The following is a 24,118-nucleotide window of genomic DNA, read 5'->3' as shown; positions in this document are numbered from 1 at the left end:
TGTGTACGCAACTTAATCTAATATATCTGAAAATGTCAAAGAAAAATGTGCATGAATGTCATCAAAAATACATGTTATATCAAGGGAACTTTGGTAACTCTCGAAGGTTCATACAGCGTTCTTCTTTAGCACGGCAGGGTAGGCAACTTTGCAATGTTCTTAACATGATTAGTCAGTCCTAATGATATCTGGAGCTAAAATACATCAATGAACTTGTGACACAAATAGAACTTATGAGAAAACATGTCATGTTTAATTTATACAGAAAAATACTTAATAAAAGTAAAATTATAATAAGTAGATTATGTTAGAAACTGTTATAATAGATTTTGATTCTTCAAATATTAACCAACCTCTTTAAAAATTATGAATACTTTCATCCTAACATATCGACAGTGCAAGTCGGCAATCACATAACTCGTTTGCGGTGTCCGAAAATCTCCGCAACTATGTTATTTTTTTAAAGGAGAACAAATGGACATGATTCCTTGCAGTTTTTGCAGAATTTTCCTCGCACACAGAAGAAAAATCACGGCAGTTTTAAGGAATCACCGTTGAGTAGTTTTCCGTTTAAAGAATAAAGTATGACAGGAAGTCTGCGACGTCGCAAATCGAGTTATGTGATTGCCGACTTTCACCGTCGATATGCTACATTTATTTGAACGATGAATTTCTTCTAAAAACAGCAATATTAAATTTTTTAGTTTCACTACTGTTGATCAGGTTTACAAAATCTTTTGATCAGTAATGAAATTTCGCTATGTTAGGATAGGTCCTCCTGGGCTGCCTGGACCTCAGGGCTTCACAGGACCGAGAGGACAACCTGGTGAATCGGGGCCTTTTGGTCCGCCTGGTCAACAAGGTTTAAGAGGGGAGCCAGGTCTTCCTGGAGCTCTGGTGAGTTGACCTTAACTGATCCGAACGAGTACAAAATCCGAAGTCATACTTAGATCTATTAAGTCTAATTTACGTTTATTTTCCCTGGAATGGACCACTAGATAAGGTACGAATTTCAGCATTCTGATACATGCTTCTTAACCAAAATTTTACGTAGAATACGATACGCACAACGAAAATTACCGACATTAACTCCTTACGAAGATATTTAATGATTCTTAATGCGTGAATTCAAACCACCCGCTCATGAAAACTCAATGCTCTACGTGATTCACATCGCGCGCTAAACGTTATCATGACAGTCTCTGCGATATAAAAATCTGGCAACCTCAATCTTGACGCTTTGGCTCAGTTATAGCAAATTGCTAATAGTTTGAACAACACATGATGGAAAATGAACATTGCTCGATTGAGAAGCTTGCTGAAACCGTTGTAGTGGGCGATTTGACTCACGTAGAGTTTTGAGTTTCTTGTGAGCGGGCAGTTCAAATTCCTCGTAACCAATGTGAAATAAAAACGTTAATATCTTCGTTAGGAGTTGGTTTCCGTAATTTTCGTTGTGTGAATCGTTTTCTACGTGAAATTCTGGTTAAGATACATGTATCAGATCGCTTAAATTCGTACCTTGTCTAGTGGTCCATTCCGATGATTTGAAATACTTTGAAAATATGTTCCATCAGCATCCTCTACGACCGAAAAGAACTCTACACCAAATCATATGAGGCTCAAAAGCTTAATTGCATTAAGTTATAAGAGACATAAATGCCATGAATCTTGTACCCGAAGAGTTCACCATTGGCGGTTGCAATCTGCCTGCGCATGATTAGGGGAGGAATTTTCTCATCGATATCTATGCTTTTGATTTAGAACCAATCTTAATCGAAAATGTTAATGCTGTTGCTTCTTTCTCATTACCTAAGCCGTTAATTGAAGATAACAATGATGGAAAAAGTCATTACCTTAGATTGAAGAACTTTTTTCACACCCTCAGCAATAAAAGAAATTGCGATTTTAGTTCCTCCAATATTAGAGATAATATTTGATCCCATGCTATGTACTTGGCGAAAAAATCTATCAAGGCTAGTGTCACAAGCATTAACACCAATGCTTCAACTTTACACAGCATTTTCTTGATAGTAAAATAATGCATTCAAAAATGAAATGGTCAAAGTTGAAGGGGATTAATTGCATTACATCATAAAATTTCATTTAAATTATTTGCTTCTATACTCAAGGAGGGTTGGATATTTTCTTTACCATTTTATTTTTAAATTTGTTTCATAGTATGACACAAATTCGCTGAGATTTTCTATTGGAAGCATGCACGTATTGCTAAATAATTAATTCAAATGATAAATAAGACTTTGCGATCTTCCACTGAAATTAAGTTTAACTGGCTTTGAGCATTGATACCTCTATTCAAAATAAAAAATAATCCGTGGGGGAAAATTGATGCTTAGTGTCATGTGATAACCATCAAGGTAATCTAAATACACATGACGCTATTATCTGCAAAATCAATAAATTGAATTTGAAATCAAAATAAAAGGGGGGTTGAAGGCTATTTTTTGGAATCCAGAGACAGCATCAGAACTGATCTGATTGTTGCAAAAACACAATCTTAGCTAGTAGTTATGACGGGACCTTGCCTATCAGAACTTGATTAACAAATGTTGATCTTAATCCTAAATAAATAAACTTCCATTCTAGGGGAAACCAGGTGAGGACGGTGAACCAGGATTAGATGGACAGCCAGGTGTTCCTGGGATGAGGGGTCCGAATGGGTTACCTGGATTTCCAGGAGCTAAAGGCCATCAAGGACTTCCTGGAGCCCCAGGTTTGAAAGGAGACCAGGGATTGAGCGGTGAAAAAGGACAGCAAGGGATACCTGGAGTTGCTGGACTTCCGGTAAGCATTACTTGAGAGTGTTTTGTGTCTTACAGGCGGGAAAATCCTGAAAATCTTAGGTCTGCCCTTGAATAATGTCTAGCCAAGAACAAGGATAAAGTGCAAACTCATGGACGAGAGAAGTGATGATCAGTGAAATAAATGGTGAAACAGCAAAAAAGTTTGAAAAATCGAGAGAGAGGCAGTTGATTTTTTTCTTATTTTTAATTGATTCTGGCGCAGTAGCGTCGTTTCTCATAAATTCGAGTGTCCACGGCCGGGACAGTTGTACTTTTCAACCAGTAAAAATTAAAATTAATGGTGTTAGTAGCACAAGTCATACTATTAGAAAAATAAGCACTAAATTAAAAATTGATGATGTAGACAGCGAAAATTTTCATGACGGGGAGGTCTGCCAAGCATTTTATCTGATTTGCCTCCTCATTCTAATGTGCTCAAGGAAAACCCTACGTTTCCCATCCCTGCGCGTGCGAAGATTATACAAGCACTTTCCCTAACATTAGATGAAGATAGCGTTATTCATTGTCAAGAAATGGTTACTTGGCTGAGCGACACTCAAGCATGGGACTAGCCTAACTAGATTTGGCTGCATATCAAAACCAGTCTGCCAAACTGAGATATCTCTCCAGCACATACAGGGATGCAACTACACTCAGAAAACCACCATAAATACTAGCACTATTAACCAGCTAGTGCAGCAAAATGATTACATGCCAATCAGAGTCTTTTCATGTAAAATAGAAATCCTATGCATTGCATGCAGATGCGCGCTTTGGAGTGACCTCCAGACGGTGCCAACTTCAATAGTCAAATACTACCCAGAGCTCACTTCCACTCAATGTAACACACTTATCAAAATACTCTAATTTTACCAAACTGCAGCGCGTCACTGCATGGATTTTGCGGTTTGCCAAATAGTCGACTCGTACGCCGGATACGCGGATAAAGGCACCAGCTCCGTCCGTGCATGAACTGAATCAAAGTCTCACTTGCCTCATTCGCTCAGTGCAACACAAACATTTTGCATCAGAAAGGAAAAATCATTTTCAGAATATGGAAAAATGGTTGGACTAACGATCAATGGTCTGTCGATCCGGACAGCTTTATTAGCCGGCCAAGTAGAAACCTCGGGAAAATGCAAAGGAGCAAGGTTTTCAGATTCTGTCGCATCATATGAAAATGTCATTGCCCAGGCAACTGTCGAATTCACGCTGTATGAAAATGCAGCAGTATTCATCCAAAAATTGAACGAAATTTACCTCCGAACAGTGTAAAAAGTATCTTCACGTCTGGCACTTATTTTGACCCAGTTACAGGGCGCACATTTTGGGACACATCAATCCAAGACAAATGTGACTCTATTTTTTACCTTGTCAGCGAAAAAGAAGTTGCATTCAGTCTTTCTTCAATTAAATGAACAAGGATTTGACACCACGCGACATACCAAACGGAACATGCACGTTTTTATGGGTGGCAGAATCTCAACAGGCAGAGATTTAAATCTTGGTGGGTTGACCCCGCCAAAGCGCTAACTGGCTTCTGGTAGTGGCCATTGGGGGACGCAGGCTCAATCCAAGTAACTCTGGTCAAGACGGTAGTAGGGAAACCTGCGTCGTCATGTACGTAATAAATTTCGTTTGTAAGGCAAGTCCCTCGGGACTTGCTACTAAAAATAGTAATGTTAATTCGTTAAATAAGTGTGTGCGAGCATTCTCTATCTCCTACATCAAAGCAATCTCGAGTGTTTGTTTCTTTCATCCTCTTACTTCCTCACTAACTGAAGCGTGCGCGGTTGGGCCGCATCTCACATTGCCACTCATTCCTGCGACTTGGAAACATCGAATACAGGGAAAAGTATTCAATAAAAATATGGAAAAAATTGATCCAGAATAAGCTTAGGAAATAAGGAGGATGGAGAGTTGGCATGGTGAAGCAAGGAGTTGAAAGTCCGAACAATGAACACTTGCCCAAGATTTTCTGTTTTAAAAAGAAGAGGTATCAGCTGAAATTACTGTACTGATCGAAAATTGAATTACACATACATGGTTTTTCTCCAAGTTGTGTCATCCTCTCACCCTTGTGATTTGGATGCATTTAAAAAAACACTATTAAAAAATTTCTCATAACCTTACTCAATTGATCCCTAATTTGATAAAATCTTGTTCCTCAACTTGTGGTCTAATCTATTGTAATCGAAGCTAATCCCGCAGTAATATGAAGGAATATAATTTTTTTCATATTCTTTGATGATGTTTTTTTTTGCTGTTCTACTTACATCTAAGTTAGTACAAAGTGGTACAGTTTGGCACCATAAGGTGTTTTAGCCTAGAAGGCAATATTGTTTTTGTATGTAGTTATTATTATTAATATTCTGTTATGTGTTCAATCTAGTAAATCCGTCATCTTTGTTCATTCCTCTCTTTTTCCACAAGCATATCAAGCTCTGAGGATAAAACCGAATGGCTACGAATTTCAATACATAATCGTCGAGGGATTTAATAAGAGCCTAGCAACCCATGGCGTAAAATATACCACTCTGATCGGTGATGGCGACTCAAGTGTTATGAAAAACCTGGTTGAGAAAGTATCGTATGGATCCGACATAGAAAAGGTGGCATAAGAAACAAATATTGTTACAAATGCCAAGTTGCACAAAATAAAAGGAGGCAACAGCTGAAGGCAAAAGGAGCCTTCAGAAACCGAGGTAGGAGGTTGACACCTATAAAAATCCCTCAGTATGTCTGTTATAAGAACTGGTCAGGCTCTTCACCAGGCATGGTGACAGACATGCTCGTCGAGGGATTTAATAAGAACCTAACAACCCATGGCATAAAATATACCACTCTGATCGGTGATGGCGATTCGAGTGTGATGAAAAACCTCGTTGAGAAGGTGTCGTACGGATCTGAAATAGAAAAGGTAGAGTGCCTTAATCACCTTTTCAAAAATAAAAAAAGCACCTGTTCCAACTACAGAAGCAGATAAAAAAAGTAGTAAGAGGGAAAAACGCTGTAAAAAGACTGGCTCAAAGAGAGAAGGCTTTCCTTACAAACGCCAGAATAACAACGATTGGCAAGACTTTGAGACGCATGGTCTTACAGCTCTCCAAAGAGAATGCTAGCCAGAAGACCATTTGCAGCGTCGAAAAGAACATAGGGGAACACTGCATTGGGAACCACGCCAAATGCTTGAAGAAATTCTGCAATAAAAGCGGAAATGTATTTAAATTGGATCTCTCAACAGATTTTGTTTTTCAACTGACAATATAATTGCTCAGCTCACACGCTATCATCGGAGCATTGTTCAGTATGAAACAACAAACCTGCCAGAGAGCTTCAACCACCTTGTCACTAAGGCCACTGGAGCAAAACAAGTTTTTCATGGAAGGAGAGATGCATACTCTCAAAGGGTACACATAGCTGCTCTAATTTTCACGCATCAGCAAGATTGGAGGGATGCGCTATTTGCTGAGCTCCATAAAAAATCACCATCGAACTTAATGAAGAGGATAGCGATGAAAAGGACAAGACGCAGTCTCGGCTATGTGAGGAGAAAATTACTCCTACGAGAGCAGAGTACATTTTTACAAGCAGGCACTCCACCTGACACCGGTGATGATGAAAGTGACCCAGATGCTCCGGAAATTTCGAACGGTGAGCTTCTGCAGCAAAAGTTCAAGCATCGAAGGATTATGGCGGAAGGTGTGAGAGACCGGACATGCCAGCAACTGAGCTGCAAGAGCAGATTGCGTTACGCATTCGACTGTTGCAGGTTGACAAAAAACGGCAGGCGGAAATTGAGGAATACACGAGAGGCCAGTCAGAAAATGACCTATGGTCTGCGGAAAAAAAATATCGCGCTACTGCCTCTGATGCAGCGAGGATTTGTAAGCTCCAGAGAGGGAAACCTGGAAACATGGTCAAAAACATGGTGTACAAACGCGAATTTGAATGCCCAGCAACTGAGTGGGGGAAATTGAACGAGCCGAGGGCACTGAAAGCCTTTGAGGAGAGGACAGGCAAAGTAACTAGATTGTGCGGCTTGTTTGTCTACCTCAAAGACGGATGTCTCGGCGCTTCTCCAGATGCACTTGTGGAGGATGACAACGCCTCTGTCGAAATAAAGTGCCCTTATTCCGTAAGATACCAACAGCTGAAAGACGTCGCTCAAACCAGGTCTAGTTTTCATTTAAAATATGATAATGAAACAGATGAACTTTACCTGAAAGATTCGGCCGATTACATGTATCAGATTCAGTGTCAACTTGGAGTGACAGATTGCTCCGTGTGCTATTTTATAGTCTGGACAGAAGTAGACATGCACATTGAAGAGATTTACTTTAACTCTGTTAAGTGGCAAGAAATGGAAAGAAAAAGGCTGGCCTTTGTTGGACAACACTTCCTTGTTGAGATTGTAGACCCACGACGCAAACGGCAAATGCCAATTCGAGAAAGCTCGGAAGATTACGCTTTGAGAGAGGCAGAAGCGAACGAAAAGGCAGAGTCTGAGAAAGAAGATCAGTTGAAAATTGCAGATTCTGATGTAGAGGAGCAAGACGGCACTGATCTTGATTCCTTCATTGAAATACCAGACTCTGGTGTACAGGAGCAAGCCTCCAATGATCTTGATTCCTCCATTGAGATTCCAGACGATGTTTCCGAAGATCTCTTTGATGAAAAATTGGTTGTGAGGCCACTAACTCCACCTTCTTCATCTATTGAACCACCTGTTTCCACCGAGATTACGTTCTTGAAGAATGGTATCAGTCTTCCTCCAGTGAAAGTCTTGTTTGGAGGCAAATTACAGTACTTGAAGTTCAATTTCACATGCGCATTCGATTCAATAACATTTATAATCGAGCAATCTATGGAATGTAGCCCCTCATATCGTGAGCAATTATCTCAGCATAGAAGCAACGGATGCGCTATTTGCTAAAAAAAGCAGCAAGAGGAAAAAACGCAGTAAAAAGGCTAGCTCAAAGAGAAAAGGCATTCCTTGCAAACGCCAGAATTACAATGATTGGCAAGAGTTTAAGATGCATGGTCTTAAGGCTCTCCGAAGAGAATGCTAGCCAAGAGACCATTCACAGCGTTGTTAAGAACATGGAGGAACATTGTATTGGGAACCACGCCAACTGTTTAAAACATTATGCAATTAAAGTGGAAAAGTAATGAAATTTGACTTGAGGATTGATTTCATTTTTCAACTCTCAAATATTGAGAGACGCTACGTTTCCAAATTCCGATACAAATTCCTAAGCATGTCTGCTATAAGAACTGAACAGGCTCATCAACAGGAATGGGGACAGACATGATTGTCGAGAGGTTCGAGAAGAGCCAAACAACCTATGGTATTAAATATACGATTCTAAGCAGTAGTGGCGACTGGAGTGTAATGAAAAACCTCGTGGAGAAAGTTTCGTACGGCTCTGAGAGAGATTAGGTAGAGCTTATGAATCACCTATACAATAAGCAGAGAGAACACATGTTCAAACTGCAGAAAAAAGTAAAAAAGGTGGCGAAAGGAAATAATGCAGTGCAAAGACTGGCTCAAAAAGAAGAGGCATTCTTTTCGGATGCTAGAATTGCAATCAATTGGTAAGACTATAGGATGCATGGTCTTCATCAAGTGCGAGCTTGATGAGGGAGATAGCCAGGAAAAGGACACGCCGCAATGTTGGTAATGTGAGGAAGAAATTACTTCAACGAGATGAGAGTAAATTTTTGCAAACAGGCACTCCGAGAGACACCAGTGCTAATGAGTATGACTCATACTCCAGACGATGATGGTCTCCAGACGATGATGGTCTCCAGACGATGATATAAAATAGTGTTGGTAGCGGACATAACTAAAATATTCAGGCAAATCTTGATCAGACCAGAGGATAGAAAATTCCAACATATTTTGTGGAGGGAAAACGAAAATGAGCCCATCAAAGATTACGTGCTAAAAACAGTCACCTATGGTACTGGTCCGTCTCCTTTTCTCGCGAACAGGACAATAAAACAACTGAGCACAGATGAAAAGGAAAATTACCCTGATGCCTGTGAGTCCATCGAAGATAACATCTATGTCGATGACTGGATTTTCGGAGATGAATCCCTCTCAAAATTACTCCCTCAACGAGATCAAGCCATTAGACTCGCCAGAAGTGGAGGCTTTGAATTGAAAAAATGGTCAAGTAATGATCCTGCAGCCTTAGAAGGAATTGACAGTGCTGACCTGGCAATCCCTTTAGATTTTGGGCAAGAACCAGGAGATTCTCACGGGGTTTTGGGTGCAAGATGGACCCCAAAAGGTGACGTGTACTCATACAAACCACTTGAATTCAGCACAACTCTAACAAAACGCGCAATTGTCTCAAATATGTCCAGAATTTTTGACCCTTTGGGTTGGATCGCTCCTTGCATCTTAGCAATCAGAATTATTGTGCAAAAACTCTGGATCGCCGGCGTAGATTGGGACGAGAAAATTCCTACAGGAATCGCAGATTATTGGCTGAATCTGCTCTCAGAACTCCCTCTGCTGACGTCACTAAAAATACCGAGATTGATCATCAACACTGAAACCAAGGTAATCACGCTCATAGGATTTTCTGATGGTTCACAAAGCGGATACGGGGCTAGCATTTATGTTGTGACAAATTTTGAGGGCCACTTTGACTCTAATTTACTCATGGCAAAATCAAAGGTAGCCCCTGTGAAGCCTCTCAGCGTACCTCGATTGGAATTATGCGGGGCATTACTGCTCGCAAAATCATTTGTCACCGCTACTAGAGCTTTGGAAAAAACGAAATTTCAAATTGAGCGCTGCGTTGCCTTAAGCGACTCTACGACTGTTCTAAGTTGGTTAACAACTCCCGCGTTTAAGTTAAAGACCTATGTTGCCAACAGGGTCGTGAAAATTATTGATACTCTACCAGCGGATCAATGGCGCCACGTAAGATCTGAGGACAACCCGGCGGATCTGGCATCTCGCGGTACGTTACCCAGTCAGTTTGTGAACAATCCCTTGTGGTGGAAGGGACCTATCTGGTTACAGAATGACCCGAAAGACTGGAAAATAACTCCTATTCAACCCTTAAAAACCGAGGATGTACCCGAAATAAAACCACAAGAATTCGGGTTTGTTACTGTGACCAAAGAGGACAATTTCATGAGTAAATTTTCATCCCTTGCGCGACTAAGAGCGGTAACCGCTTGGTGTCTTCGACCATTCAAAAACAGAATCCTAAAACGAAAAGGAGAACCAACTTTCAGAGGTGAACTTGTTTCAGAAGAACTAAAACTAGCTATCGTGGCTCTGGTAAAAATAATTCAATGAAACGAATTCAAAGATGATATACAAAACATAAAATCAGGGAGGAACGTGACCAGCAGACTCGCCCCTTTGAACCCCTTTATCGACGACCAGGGAGTCCTCAGGGTGGGGGGTAGACTCAATAAGTCAAATCTAGACTATGCATCACGGCATCCTGCCATTTTACCAAAAAAATGTCACTTGACAACCTTGCTAATAGAGCATTATCATAAACTAAATCTCCACGCAGGTCCTCGCCTTTTACAAGGAATTATTTGTCAAGAGTTTTGGATTTTAGCGGCACGTTCTATAATTCGCTCGATTCTCAGAAAATGCATAAAATGCGTACGATTCTCAAAACGGAAGTCCGAGCCTTTAATGGGCGAACTGCCAAAAAGTAGAGTAATTCCCGCCAGATGCTTCCTAAAAGTAGGCGTAGATTTTGGAGGCCCAGTATATTTAAAACAAGGACAGAGGAGAAATGCGTCACTCATAAAGGCATACATTTGTCTTTTCATTTGCATGGCAACCAAAGCCATCCATTTAGAAGTAGTCTCTAACCTTACTACAGAAGCCTTTATCGCAGCATTAGATCGTTTTACGTCTCGGCGGGGCCTCTGCGAAGAGATTTGCTCCGACAATGGGACGAATTTTGTGGGGGCCAACAACCATTTGAGCGAACTCTATGAGTTCCTTAAAGTCCCGAAAACAAATCAGAACTACGGCGAAAATTGGCCGAACGAAAAATCTGCTGGAATTTCAACCCACCAATCGCACCCCATTTCGGAGGGATCTTCGAAGCTGGCATTAAATCCGTTAAGTATCATTTGCGTAGAGCCATCGGCGATCAGAGCTTGACGTTTGAAGAAATGTCAACTCTTCTCCATAAAATCGAGGCTATACTGAACTCTAGACCCCTCTGCAATTTATCATCGGACATCGAGGACATTGAGGTGCTCACTCCGGCCCATTTTATTGTAGGTGGACCCCTTCTAAGTCTACCGGAGTACGACTGGAGTAAGGAACCGCGCAACTACCTTTCAAGATGGCAATTACTCCAGGCCATCTCCCATGACTTCTGGGCAAAATGGTCTCTGGAATACTTACACGAATTGCAATTACGGCAAAAGTGGCAACACGGTACAGAACCTATTGCCGAGAATGATATTGTCCTAATGAAGGAAAACAATACACCTCCACTACACTGGCCACTGGCACGCGTCACCCATGTCCACCCGGGATCAGACAACGTCAGCCGCGTCGTAACAATCCAAAGGTCGGACGGACGCGAATTGCAGCGACCGGTAGTGAAGCTGTGTCGTCTGCCTCTGGACTCGTCCTCAAGCGGTCAGTAGATGCTCACTCGTCACCGGGAAATCACGGTCAGACCGATGCGATCCCTCACTTAGCGCTGCGTGTTTTAAATAAAATAAATTTTTTTTATAAGCTTACCTCCTTCCTTCTCTAAGTTGTTTCAATTGCATGCTTGAGTAAAGCTGCAATAAATCTTCTTTGTCTACCAACTTTAACCACCTCTTGTCACTTTTCAGTGAGTAGAATTCTTTTTTTTTTTTTCATTTTCAAAATATGTCTGAGTAAGACTATTTTGAGCTGTCTCCCACTCTATTTTTTTTTATGATAATCTCAATTTTCAGGAATAACATTTGATTTTCATTCTATTATTATGTGTAAATATTTATACCAGGCTCAAAGTCTAAAAGAAAAAAAGAAAAAAAAAAAAAAAAAAAAAAAAAAAAAACGGTTTCACTCACGGTTGAAAATTTTCTTTGTGCGACAGAACGCCAATTTTTTTTTAATTATCGAGAGGTCGAATTTCATTCTCTCCCTGTTTATCTAGTGTTATCGTGTATGCCTTGTATTTTGTGTATTTTGTCCACCGGTTTGTGGCACTACCGCGCCCTTTGTTGCATCTAATTTTTTTTCTCCTCCAAAAAAAATGGTGGGGGGTATGAGGAAGACTACTTCAGTTATTTTACATTTTTATTTTGCATTGTATTTTGCACCTGCCCAATCAGGCAACCAGCCGTGTAGTTGAGAACTTATGTAACCGCGATTACATAACAAGCTAGGGGAGTTACGCAACGACATCACGCCACCATCGGTTATGTAATCACTCTTATAAATACAGCGGCAGCGGCCACTGCAGAGAGAGTCTCTTTTTCATCTCCAAGAGCTCAACTACTCCTCTCCTAGGCTTCTTCCTTTTCTAAGTTGTATCAATTGCATGCTTGAGTAAAGCTGCAATAAATCTTCTTTGTCTACCAACTTTAACCACCTCTTGTCACTTTTCAGTGAGTCGAATTTTTTTTTTTCTCTCTTTCATTTTCAAAATATGTCTGAGTAAGACTATTTTGAGCTGTCTCCCACTCTATTTTTTTTTGATGTTTCTCTCATTTCAAAATATGTCTGAGTAAGACTATTTTGAGTTGTCTCTCACTTTATTTTTTTTTTGAGGTTTCTATCAACTTCTCATTTTAAAATATGTCTGAGTAAGACTATTTTGAGCTTTCTCTCTTTCTATTTTCAAACCAGTTGAATTTTGTTAAACTTACTCTCCTCCTGCCTTTCTAAACAGTTGTATTTCGTTACATTGCCTTAACTTAGTTTAGAAGTTACATTTAAAGCAATCAAATTGCAAACTGCAAATTCTGCAATAAAAATTTTTCTTGTTTACAAAATTAACGATTTTCAAATTCGAAATGGATTTACCACCAGAATCGATCTCCAAATTATTGTTAGGGGATAAAATCGACGATATCATTATTAACTCCTACTGTCGCTTGATACAAGACAGATTTCTACTACACCACGAAAAGAGTTGTATTGTAAATTCATTTTTTTACAAATGCTTGCTTTCACGAGGCATGGAACGGGCTCTCCGTTTTTTTACAGGCAAAAACGTTCTTGATCTCGAAACGGTCATAATACCAGTGAATTTAGAATCGCGCGACCACTGGCTACTGGTGTGCGTGGATTTTTCGGCTCAATGCATTGTTGCGTTCGACAGCCTATACCACGATAAAAGCATTAGCACAGTGCTGTCAAATATCGCCGAATTTGTACAGGTATTGCGACAGGAAAGTACGGCTCGGTGGTCTAAGTACCCTGTCATAACACCGCAACAAAAAAACGGTGTCGATTGCGGACCCATCAGCCTTCTTTGCGCGGAAGCTTTCTCCCGTAGAGCCGAAATTAGGGAGCCAGAAGGGGGTCTAGTCTCACAAGCGTTACGGATCTCCATCAAAGATCAATTATTTGCCAAACAAGCTAGACCTTTATCACCGGGGTCAGAATGCCTGCAAAGGCCCTTTGCTTACCTCTACCCGCCCCGACCAATGTTTACGTTCGTATTTGAGCCACTAATTGCTCCAAAAGCAGAGCCTCAGGTAACGGCCATAGTAGACCTGTGCTCCCCCGCTTCGAGCACATCATCGTCCTCCTCCCCCTCTTCCAGCTCATCTGAAGAGGTCCCCATAAGACCACCAAATCTAAACCGTCGAATTTTTGTAGTAATGGAGGATAGGGAAGAGGAAATTGACCGCGCAGACATCGTCGCGATGACGGCTTACCTCCAAAGACAGGAGGCCAGAGGCAGGCCTGGGGGTCCAAGCCGACTACAAAAGTTCCGCCTCCTTTTCAAGTCAGGGAGAACTGTCCGGTTATGGCCCACTCAAGTCGAGACAATGCTTCGGCAAGTAGGCCCACGCGTTCCTCGATAATTGCGGCCGCCAATCAATTTTCGTTCAAAGTTGTTTCTATTTGTATGTGTACCAGAATTATTTTTTTCTATGATGATAATCTCAATTTTCAGGAATAACATTTGATTTTTATTCTATTATTATGTGTAAATATTTATACCAGGCTCAAAGTCTAAAAAACGGTTTCACTCACGGTTGAAAATTTTCTTTGTGCGACAGAACGCCAATTTTTTTTTTAAATTATCGAGAGGTCGAATTTCATTCTCTCCCTGTTTATCTAGTGTTATTGTGTATGCCTTGTATTTTGTGTATTTTGTCCACCGGTTTGTGGCACTACCGCGCCCTTTGTTGCATCTAATTTTTTTTCTCCTCCAAAAAAAATGGTGGGGGGTATGAAGAAGACTACTTCAGTTATTTTACATTTTTATTTTGCATTGTATTTTGCACCTGCCCAATCAGGCAACCAGCCGTGTAGTTGAGAACTTATGTAACCGCGATTACATAACAAGCTAGGGGAGTTACGCAACGACATCACGCCACCATCGGTTATGTAATCACTCTTATAAATACAGCGGCAGCGGCCACTGCAGAGAGAGTCTCTTTTTCATCTCCAAGAGCTCAACTACTCCTCTCCTAGGCTTGCCTGAGTAAGGCTGCTTCCTTTTGACTGCATGCTTGAGTAAAAGCTGCACTAGTCTCTATTTCTCTTTATGCTGCACTCTTGAGTAAAGATGCAAACTACTTCACTTCAAATGTATGCTTGAGTAAAGCTAAATTCCGCTCTCTAACTTTCTTGTAACTGCACTCTTGAGTAAAGATGCAAACCATTTCACTTCAAATGTATGCTTGAGTAAAGCTACATTCCTCTCTCTAACTTTTCTGTGACTGCTCTCTTGAGTAAAGAAGCACTAGTCGACCTTTCTAATAATTCCATCTTTTACCTCCTGGATAGCATGCTTGAGTAAAGCTGCTTTTCTCTTGTTCTCATCCAACATGCTATCAGTTAGTCATGCTAGTTTTCAGTAAAAGAGTTGTTTTCTATGATGATAGGACTTATTGAGCCAACTTTTGTGCCAAGTCATAATTCCAAGTTTCTGAGAAAACTACCACTCTTTATTTCATGCTGAAAGCTTTGACTCTCTAGCACCTGTCTCTGATCTACAAGGTCCCTCGAGCTATTCAAAAACACTGAGTTTTATTCAGATTCTGTCCCTTAGCAGTGTAGTACGCCCCCGGATAGGTTATTAGATGAATATGTCATTGAGGTGAACTGTCCCACTACAGAAAACACCTTCAAAACTTATTTCAACAAATAAATCAATGCCTGTCTAATAAGTGCAATACATAGTATTAACCAATATATTTTAAAAGTCTCTATTTTGTGTTCGGGCTGGTCGAAGGGTCAATGGTGTTCCCTGATCCCCGCGTTCTTCTTTTCCTGCCCCCTTCTTACTGAGTTGCTACCCCAGCACCGCTTCAATATCAGGGTTCCTGGTAGAAGTACCAGGAATTCCCAGAATACTTTCCACCTTGATCTATCGCATAGGAACTTGTATCATAAGTCAGTTGTATGCTGTCTATCCAGTCTGGGTAATTCTCTGCCTTCCCAGATTGATAATTTTAATGCTTCTATTTCTCAATTTAAGCGAGCTATTAAGGATAATTTCAGTCTGTTCTAATGTTTTCTCTATTACTACATTTGATCTTACTGTGATTCTTCTTTTTTTCATTAATAATTCATCGTGAACTTCTACAAAGAATTTTACACATTGCAAATAAATTTGAATAAAGTGGATGTTTCGAACGACAGAACAGTTTACATAATTTGTAATCGTAATTCTGTCACCTTATCTTAGTCTTTTATCACTTGTTTGAATTTTATTTAACCTTCTGCTGCCTTCTTGTTATTATTTTGTCTAATTTATTTGTTATTGGTTACTGCCCATTGATAATGTAAATAAATAAATAAATAAAAGTAGGTACTACCAAAATAGTTCTGAAATTTCCAAAAAATCTAGATGTTATTGTTTAGGCCCCAATAATGTTTTGTATTTCGAACAATTTCAAAATAATGCTGTTGTTAATAAAATTGTCGTCCCCAAGGTTCTTGTTCCTTCAATTTTGAATTCATACCACAATTCACTTTTAAGTGCACATTTTGGTATCAGAAAAACTATTTTGAAAACTTCATCTAAGTATCATTGGCCATCTCTCAGTGCTGATACTACGGATTTTATCAAAAAATGTCAAAAATGTCAATTTAACCAAAGAATGAATTGCAACGCAGGTTTAGCCCAACCCATTCAAATTGAAACCGGTATACCGATGACTCGGATCACTTTAGACTTCACAGGTCCTTTTTGTCCATCTTATTCAAAAGCTTATATTCTTGTTTGTACTTGTGCCACTACCAAATTTGTAATTGCCAAAGCCTATGCAAAAGCCGATGCAAATGCCACACTTGATTTTCTGCTTTATTTTATCACAACTTTTGGTACTCCTCAATATTTACACACAGACAAAGGCCTGCACTTCATTAATGCGACAGTTCGTAATTTTTGCGAAAAATTTAAGATTTCTCACGTGCCAAGCACAGCTTATCATCCTGAGTCTTAAGCATATACAGAACGTTCTAACCAGTCCATTAAACAGTGCATCACTCATTACATCTCCAAAAATTTGAACAATTGGGCTCCTCTTTTGCCATTCATCACTTTCAGCATAAATTCAACTCCCCATTCACGTCTTTTGTACCCGCCTTTTTATTTACTTTATGGTTATTTACCAAACTTGCCAATTGATAATTTTCTCATCCCTGATGAACTTAATGAAATGGATAGAAAAATTGCACTTGATAAATTACAAATCATCAGAAATGAACTACCTAATGTACTTCAAGCCATTCAGGCTAAAGAAAAACTCCACTTTGATAAGTCACATAAACATGTAGAATATCTGCCAAATCAGTTAGTGTTATTAAAAAAACCGCCTAGCTTAAGTAAAAGAACCTTTCAACCAAAATTTGATGGACCTTTCAAAATTATAAAGAAAATTTCAGATGTAAATTATCAAATTGAAGTAATTAAAAACAATGTGTCAACACTGGAAACTTTTCATGTGCGTCGATTAAAGCCGTATTTTTCCTCAGATCAGAATTCCTGAATCTTGAGATATCTATCTTTTCATTCATTTCTCCTATTTCTGAAGGTTTATTGTGTAACGACGGCATTCCAATGACCCGGTGACACAGTGTCAATTTTTAGGTACTTTCATTCATCCTGCTGTGCCCGTACCTGCAAGGTCAGTCTTTGTTTCTTCTCCTTATTGCTCCGCTTTTTCTCTCGATTTTTTCTAACGTTTGTTCTACTTTCTTCGTCTATCTATCCCACTCTTTTCTCTCTTCCTCCCTACCCCACCCTTGCCTTAATTTTTAATCATGAGCCCCCCCAAGAAAGCCCCCAAGGTTAAAGGAGATATTCAGGCCCTTTACAAATCACTTTTTGGCACCTCCCCAATTCGCTCTAAAGAGTCCCTTGCCCATTTTAGAATTCCGAAGAAACTTCCCTCTGAAGTTGATGTTCCAAGCACCTCCCAAGTAACCCCTCCCAGGCCCATTCCCAAAACCCCTGAGTATCGAATTGACACCCCACCCCATATCCCAAGTTATAACCCAACTCCCATTTCGTCAATTCCTTCTTCTTCTACTTCTTCTTCCATTTCTTAAAGTCCAGCCTATCCTTCTGTTACCCCTTCAACTTCTTCTCATCTCAACACTGCTTCTCCGCCTACTTCCCCCCCGGCAAAAAGGAGAAGAAACAGAAGAAGAGCCGGTAGGGCACATCGGCCGGTGAATCGGTTAGTTGACTCGTCAACTCAGACCTGCGATTTCCTCCTCAACTGCCCCTCATGTTATGAAAATGAAATGTCGTTCTAAAGTCTAGTTTTCACACCATCGATTCCATGATCAGATTTCTGAATTTCTGCGAGAAATTTCTCCTGCAGAAATTCAGGAATCTTCTCGATCAAAACGATTTTTCTAGTCTAATGATCTCATTTTTTTTTTCTCTATGTATAAAAAAACAAATAAAATTCAAAAAAAAAAATTAATATAAAAATAAAATTAAACAAAAAAATTATAAAAAGAAAAAAAAAAAAATTCCATTTCATTTTTATAGCATCTCAGTACAGTATCCCTTATTTTCTCATGCACCCCTGACTTTCTCCAAAAGTCACCAATTTTTCCACTTCCTTCTGAAGTATTTGAATTTTGAATTTTGAATCTTGAATTTTCAAGTATTTGAGTTCATTTGAATTTGATGTGTTTCTATTTCCTTGTTATGTCTGCATATTTGTCTGTGGTTGCATATTTCCAACATGCAATTTTTTTTTTCTCAATTCAAAAATTTCTTACCCTGTATTTTCTCATAAAAAAAGTACTATTTTGGAAATTTCTACTTTGCAGGGTAGCCCTGGTGAGCGTGGGCATCAAGGCTTGCAGGGAGTTCCAGGGCTCAAGGGTGATAAGGGATTTCCCGGAGACACAGGTAGTCCTGGTTTAAAAGGAGCAAAAGGCGACAGAGGTGACACAGGTTTGCCTGGTGTGGTAGGTCCTGCAGGAGCAAGGGGAGTGGATGGAATGCCAGGTCTTAAAGGGCACGTCGGACCGATTGGACCTCCAGGTGCTGTTGGATTTCCTGGCCTGAGAGGACCGCCAGGAAGTCCTGGACTTCCAGGACTGAGAGGAGACACGGTAATTACAGATTATGTAGGGTAGTTTGCGACCGAAATAAATTCAGATTTGAATTTTTGACTTGCATCTTTTTAACTGATTATGACTATTTCATTTTTTTAAAGTCAGTTAAAAAAAAACCGAGTCAAGAATTCAAATCCGAATTTATAACATACCAAGCACTTTGGCTGTACATTACCTTACACAATTGAATCAGTGAGAACGAAAACACACCAACTCGAAAAAATGAAAATAATCAAGACACAGCAAAACTGCACAGTAGTTGAAGAAGTCAAGTACAAGAAAAAGAAGTTTGGTGCGGAAAGACAAGCACCAAGACACTTCGGATCGCATTTTGCAAAAAGGAACCAGGAGCGGTGCAATGTTACTAAGATTGTGTAACTTCACCCATTGAAATATAACTATTTATATCCTGAAAAAATATAAAATTTACATGGTAATTTTTGTCCCTAATTTACAGTTTTTAGCGAGTAAAATAGAAACGGTTTATATATAATCAAGTGTTCCTTCCAAGACGAGAGGAGCTGCACAATTTTAGCAATATTGTAATGCTCCTGGTTCCTTTTTGCAAAATGCAATCCACTTGAAAGGTCCAAGTTGGAACAGATGCGTTAATTTCAATAACCTTCATGTAAACTGCCTCTCTTTAATGAAAATTGACCATTTTTGAGTTACCGAGTTGGTGCATTATCGCTCTCACTGATTTAATGGACCAATAGACAAGGTACGAATTTAAGCATTCTAATACATGTTTCTTGACCAGAATTTCATGTAGAACACGATTTGCGAAACGAAAATTACCGAAATCAACTCCTAACAAAGATATTAACGTTCATATATCACATTGGTTACGAGGAGTTTGAACTGCCCGCTCCCAAGAAACTCAAAGCTCTACGTGAGTCAAATCGTGCACTACAACGGTTTCAGCAAGCTTCTCAATCAAACGATGTTCATTTCCCACAATGTACTGCTCAAACTATGAACAACTTGCAATAGCTGAGCTAAAGCGTCAAGATTAAGGTTGCCAGATTTTTATATCGCAGAGACTGTCATGATAACGTTTAGCGCGCGATGTGAGTCACGTAGAGCATTGAGTTTTCATGAGCGGGTGGTTTGAATTCACGCATCAAGAATCATTAAATATCTTCATAACGGGTTGATTTCGGTAATTTTCGATGTGCGCATCGTGTTTTACGTGAAATTTTGATCATGAAACGTGTATCAGAATGCAGAAATTTGAGCCTTGTCTACTGGTCCATTATGGTGCTACTACCAATAATTCAGCGATTACAGATTGTTTTCATCCAATGAATTGGAGCAAGTTCCATTTCTACTAATTTTGAATTTAACTTCTGAGAGTTAAAGTTGTCTTGTTCGTTCATTCAGTGGTTTTCTCTTCAAGGGATTGCTGGGAGAACCTGGGCCTAAAGGAGAGATGGGAATCAAGGGCGACACAGGCCCGCCAGGACCCAGAGGACTACCAGGCGTTGAAGGTCCTGAGGGTAAAAAAGGCAAAAAAGGGTTTCCTGGCTCTACTGGATCGCCTGGTCTCCCAGGAGAGAGAGGTTTACCAGGAGAAAAAGGAAGCCCAGGACTTGTTGGACTTCCTGGATTAAAAGGTATAACATAATCAACTGTTGAAAATTAACTTCTGTGTCAATAAATTGTTTTGTATGGTTCTTGGCGAAGAAAATAGTAGACTGGATTCCAAAAAATATGCCTTCAGGAACACTGCAGAAAGAACAGTGATTTTCAAAAAGAGACATGTCCAGAATGTTATGATAGTGCATCATACTGCAAGTAGAGATCGCTGTGCTCTGCTTGTACTACCTGTTACTGAGGACGGTCAGAAGTCGATCCAACTCAATACAGTATCATGGCTGCTCAGCTGACGTTTCGCCAACAGTCTTAAAATTTATATGTTAGCTGCCAATCTTTCAAAGAAGAAGGATGATATCGAAGTTGCCCTGCTACTCAATTTAATTGGTGAGGAACTGCTTGAAGTCTACAACAACTTTGAAAAAAGTGACTGCAAGAGACAGAGTCATTGCAAACTATCCTCGAGAAGTTTGAAAAGTACTGCAATCCAAAGAAATTTTTGAAGAAAATGATAATTTTCTTCCCCAAGTGTAAAAAAATTTAGTTCTTCACGTGGCTTCTTGACATGATTATAGGATGAGTTTATATTTATGTGCGTAATGTTTACTTTGTAATAAAACCGTACCTCGGCTCAAGAAAGGAAGGTCACTTATTAGAATATTCACGCTTATCTGCTGGATTGTAGCTGGCAGGAACAAGTTTCCATTTATATTACCAATCTGCCGGCAAAAGTAAAATAATATTATTGATTGAGATTTTGTTCGAGGCCCAGACAGGCTTGCGTCGGCCCCTGGGATAGGAGACTCCTCTTGTCAATTTTTGTGTCCCCAGCAGCTGAATGCTGGACACCCGAAACCACATTCTTAAATGGCTTCAGCAGAACTTCTAGCACTTCTCCTGGTTGTCATTGACGCTGAGGGTGGAGCTTGATTATAAAATTACTTCATGTGTCAATATACTGTTCAGGACACAGAAATATTACTCTCAGGCTTGCAAAATTTTAATGGTAGCTCTTAGTATATTTGACTCCCTTTTATCAGTCTCCCTCTCCCTCTTTCTTTGTCCTTTTACTTTCTAGTTCTAATTTCTAATCTGTTTCTCATTCAGTATCGTCCTGGCTCTTGCATTCGTGGGCATGAGCAGCTGCGAATTAAAGTCCATTGACAGAGCGTTTGTTTGTTTAATGCTCTTTTGTATTAAACTTTTGTGATGTCGAAGTCAGGAACCACCAAACGGAGAGAAAGAGCGGCGCGAGATGCTGCCAATACAAAAGGTCGTCAGAACATCACCAAGTTTTTTAAAAAAATCAAGCTAGATAAGACTCAAACTCTCGCGCCGTGTACGAGTTCAGCAGCATCAGATTCCGTTCCCGGCGTAAAAAATACTGAGCCGCACTCAAGTGACTTTGATTTTACTGACGGTGAAGTTCACAAATATGATAGTGAAAGTAGTGATCTGGTGCAAAGGAGGGAAAACGAAGAAGTCGATTATAATGTGAATGACCTTGGAGATCCCCAAAAGTGGCCAAAAATCATCGAAGACACTAATCGAGTTGAAATTGTGCATTGTGCTTCTGCATTTGATGACTGTATCACACAGTTGAGACTGTTACCAAAAGACACGAATGGCCAATCTTTTACGGAGTTTTTCCTTTACTCCAAATCCAATAACGAAAGGGAGAAATATCCTTGCGATTGGCTAATCTGGAGTGCCTCTGAAAAAACACTGCATTGCATGCCATGTACCTTGTTTGAGCATAAGTTTAGATCATTCGCTAATCGCAGTGATCTAGCAAAAAAAAAAGGATTCTGTCCTGAGAAAATTCTCTGGAAAAAATTATACGATCGCTTACCCTCCCATAAAAACTCATCTGTGCACAGAAACTGTTACACAGAGTGGAAATCTCTGAAAAGCTCTTTCTAAAACCATCAAAATAATACTCACAGATGGAAAGAAGAAAAAGTTAAAAATTGCCAACCCAGCGGTGCTCAAACTATACACTCGAGCTTTTATGCTAATAACCTTATTGAGAACTACGCAGAACTAATCCCTTATGAAAGATGTAATTGTTTTATCCCTTTAAAATACACTACTCGTAGAATCATAGTAAATAATGTCCATATGGATCTTATGATTAACGCGATTGGTCAGTATCTACAAGATAAATATTCAAAGATCATTAGCGCTAGAACCTTAAGTCCATAAACCTGGGAATATAACAAGCCCTATAGTAAGTCAGATTAATGCCCCAACTTACAACATTGCAAAATGGTTAGTGGGGAAATTAAATAACTTAGAGAAATATGAAAGCTTGATTATACGAAACACCTTTGAATTCATAGAAGCCACTAAAAATCTAAAAGTAAATGGTGATGAGATATTAGTCTCATTCGATGTCACCATTCTTTTCCCTAATGTACCCACAAAAAGCCATGATTTTACTTGGAGAATGGTTAAAAAATAAAGGTATGGATGAGGGAGTAACTTATGAAATTTTACTGCAAAAAGTTTTGCAGTTCAATAACACATACTACAATCAAGAGTTTGGCCTCACAATGGATGAACCGTTATTTGCGTTATTAGCTGACCTGTTTATGAGTAATTTAGAAATGAAAGTTTGCTAAGATTTCCCAAAAATATACATTTTTTGGAGAAGATTTGTTGATGATATTTTTTGTAAGATTAAACAAAATGTATTAGACAGAGCATTAGAAATCCTCAACAGCCTAAAAGAGACTATTAAATTCTCGTACGAGATAGAAAAAGATAGTGGATTGCCATTTCTAGATGTAGTTGTAATCAGAGACAAAGGATTTGTTGAATTTGATATCTACAGGAAACCTACCCAAGTGGACATTTATATAAACAACAACTCATATAACACGCCAACTCATAAATTCGCCATATTCAACAGTTTAATTCATAGGATGTTAAGTTTTCCATTGATAAGAGAAAGGAGACAAAATGAGTGGAAGAGAATTCTTGAAACGGCGAAAGTGAATGATTTTCAAGAGAAATTTCAATTTCAAGAGAGTATCCAAAGAATTAAGCAACATACTAAGAAGACAACAATATAAAAGTAAATTGAGAGAAATGACAACATTAAAGAAACCGATAGATAATAAAGGATTCACCCCTATGACGTACCATCCAAATTTCTCAAAACAAATTTTCAAAAATCTTTAACCCTTACCACTCATGGGTCGGATGTGGTCCGACATTTTTATTTTCCCGTTCCGATCATATGTCGGACCTGATCCGACAAAAAGTTCACCTCGCGCAACCGTTGCCTACAAGGGACGAATCATTAACAAAATGTACAACCAACTGAAGCCAACAAAATGGGGCCTCAGGGTTTATGTCCTAAGCGATGCTCGCACCGGTTACGTATATGCCTTTGAACCATACTATGGTGCTCCGACAACAGCGGCTCTTATCCGTCCCGACTTACCATTCACGCCTCGTATCGTGGTGCACCTTGTAGCAAAGTTGCTCGAAGGTGCGAATTCTGGTTGTGGCTTCCATGTGTTCACGGATTGTTATTACACAAGCCCCCTACTGGCTGAGGAGTTGTTGAAAATGAATGTGCACCTCACAGGCACAGTGCAGGGAAATAGAAAAGGCATGCCATTGCAAGTGAAGAAGGGAAAAATAAAACTGAAGAAGCATGAGTCTCAAGTTTTCCGCAACACGAGCAAATCTATCATGGTTTCTGCTTGGCACGACAGAAGGACTGTCCTCATGTTAAGCACATTATATAACAATGAAAATAAACAAATCAAAAGGAGAGAAAAGAATAAACCTGAGGAAGTCACCATTTCCAAACCAACTGCAATCTGTGACTACAGTAGAAACCGCATATAACAGAACGCATCGGGATCGGCCGAATATTACGTTATAAGCAGGATTCTGTTACAAGCGGTTTTCGCGTAAATATTGACTTCTA

The 24,118-nt window shown here is 39.6% G+C and overlaps 1 protein-coding gene across 1 annotated transcript in view; it reads left to right on the top strand.

Annotated features, from left to right (window-relative positions):
- The first annotated feature begins 11,875 nt into the window (after positions 1-11,875).
- The window catches only part of LOC109038179 (uncharacterized), a 29,107-nt gene continuing 16,864 nt past the window's right edge, over positions 11,876-24,118 (top strand). Inside the window, exons 1-3 of the mRNA XM_072304590.1 lie at positions 11,876-12,416; positions 18,286-18,573; positions 19,976-20,192. Of these exons, the coding sequence (XP_072160691.1) occupies positions 18,460-18,573; positions 19,976-20,192 (331 nt within the window). The 5' untranslated portion in view covers positions 11,876-12,416; positions 18,286-18,459. The remainder of the gene's footprint in view (positions 12,417-18,285; positions 18,574-19,975; positions 20,193-24,118) is intronic.

Source organism: Bemisia tabaci, chromosome 9, assembly GCF_918797505.1.
Source record: "Bemisia tabaci chromosome 9, PGI_BMITA_v3".
NCBI lineage: Eukaryota > Metazoa > Arthropoda > Insecta > Hemiptera > Aleyrodidae > Bemisia > Bemisia tabaci.
This window is presented reverse-complemented; position numbering and strand designations above follow the sequence as displayed.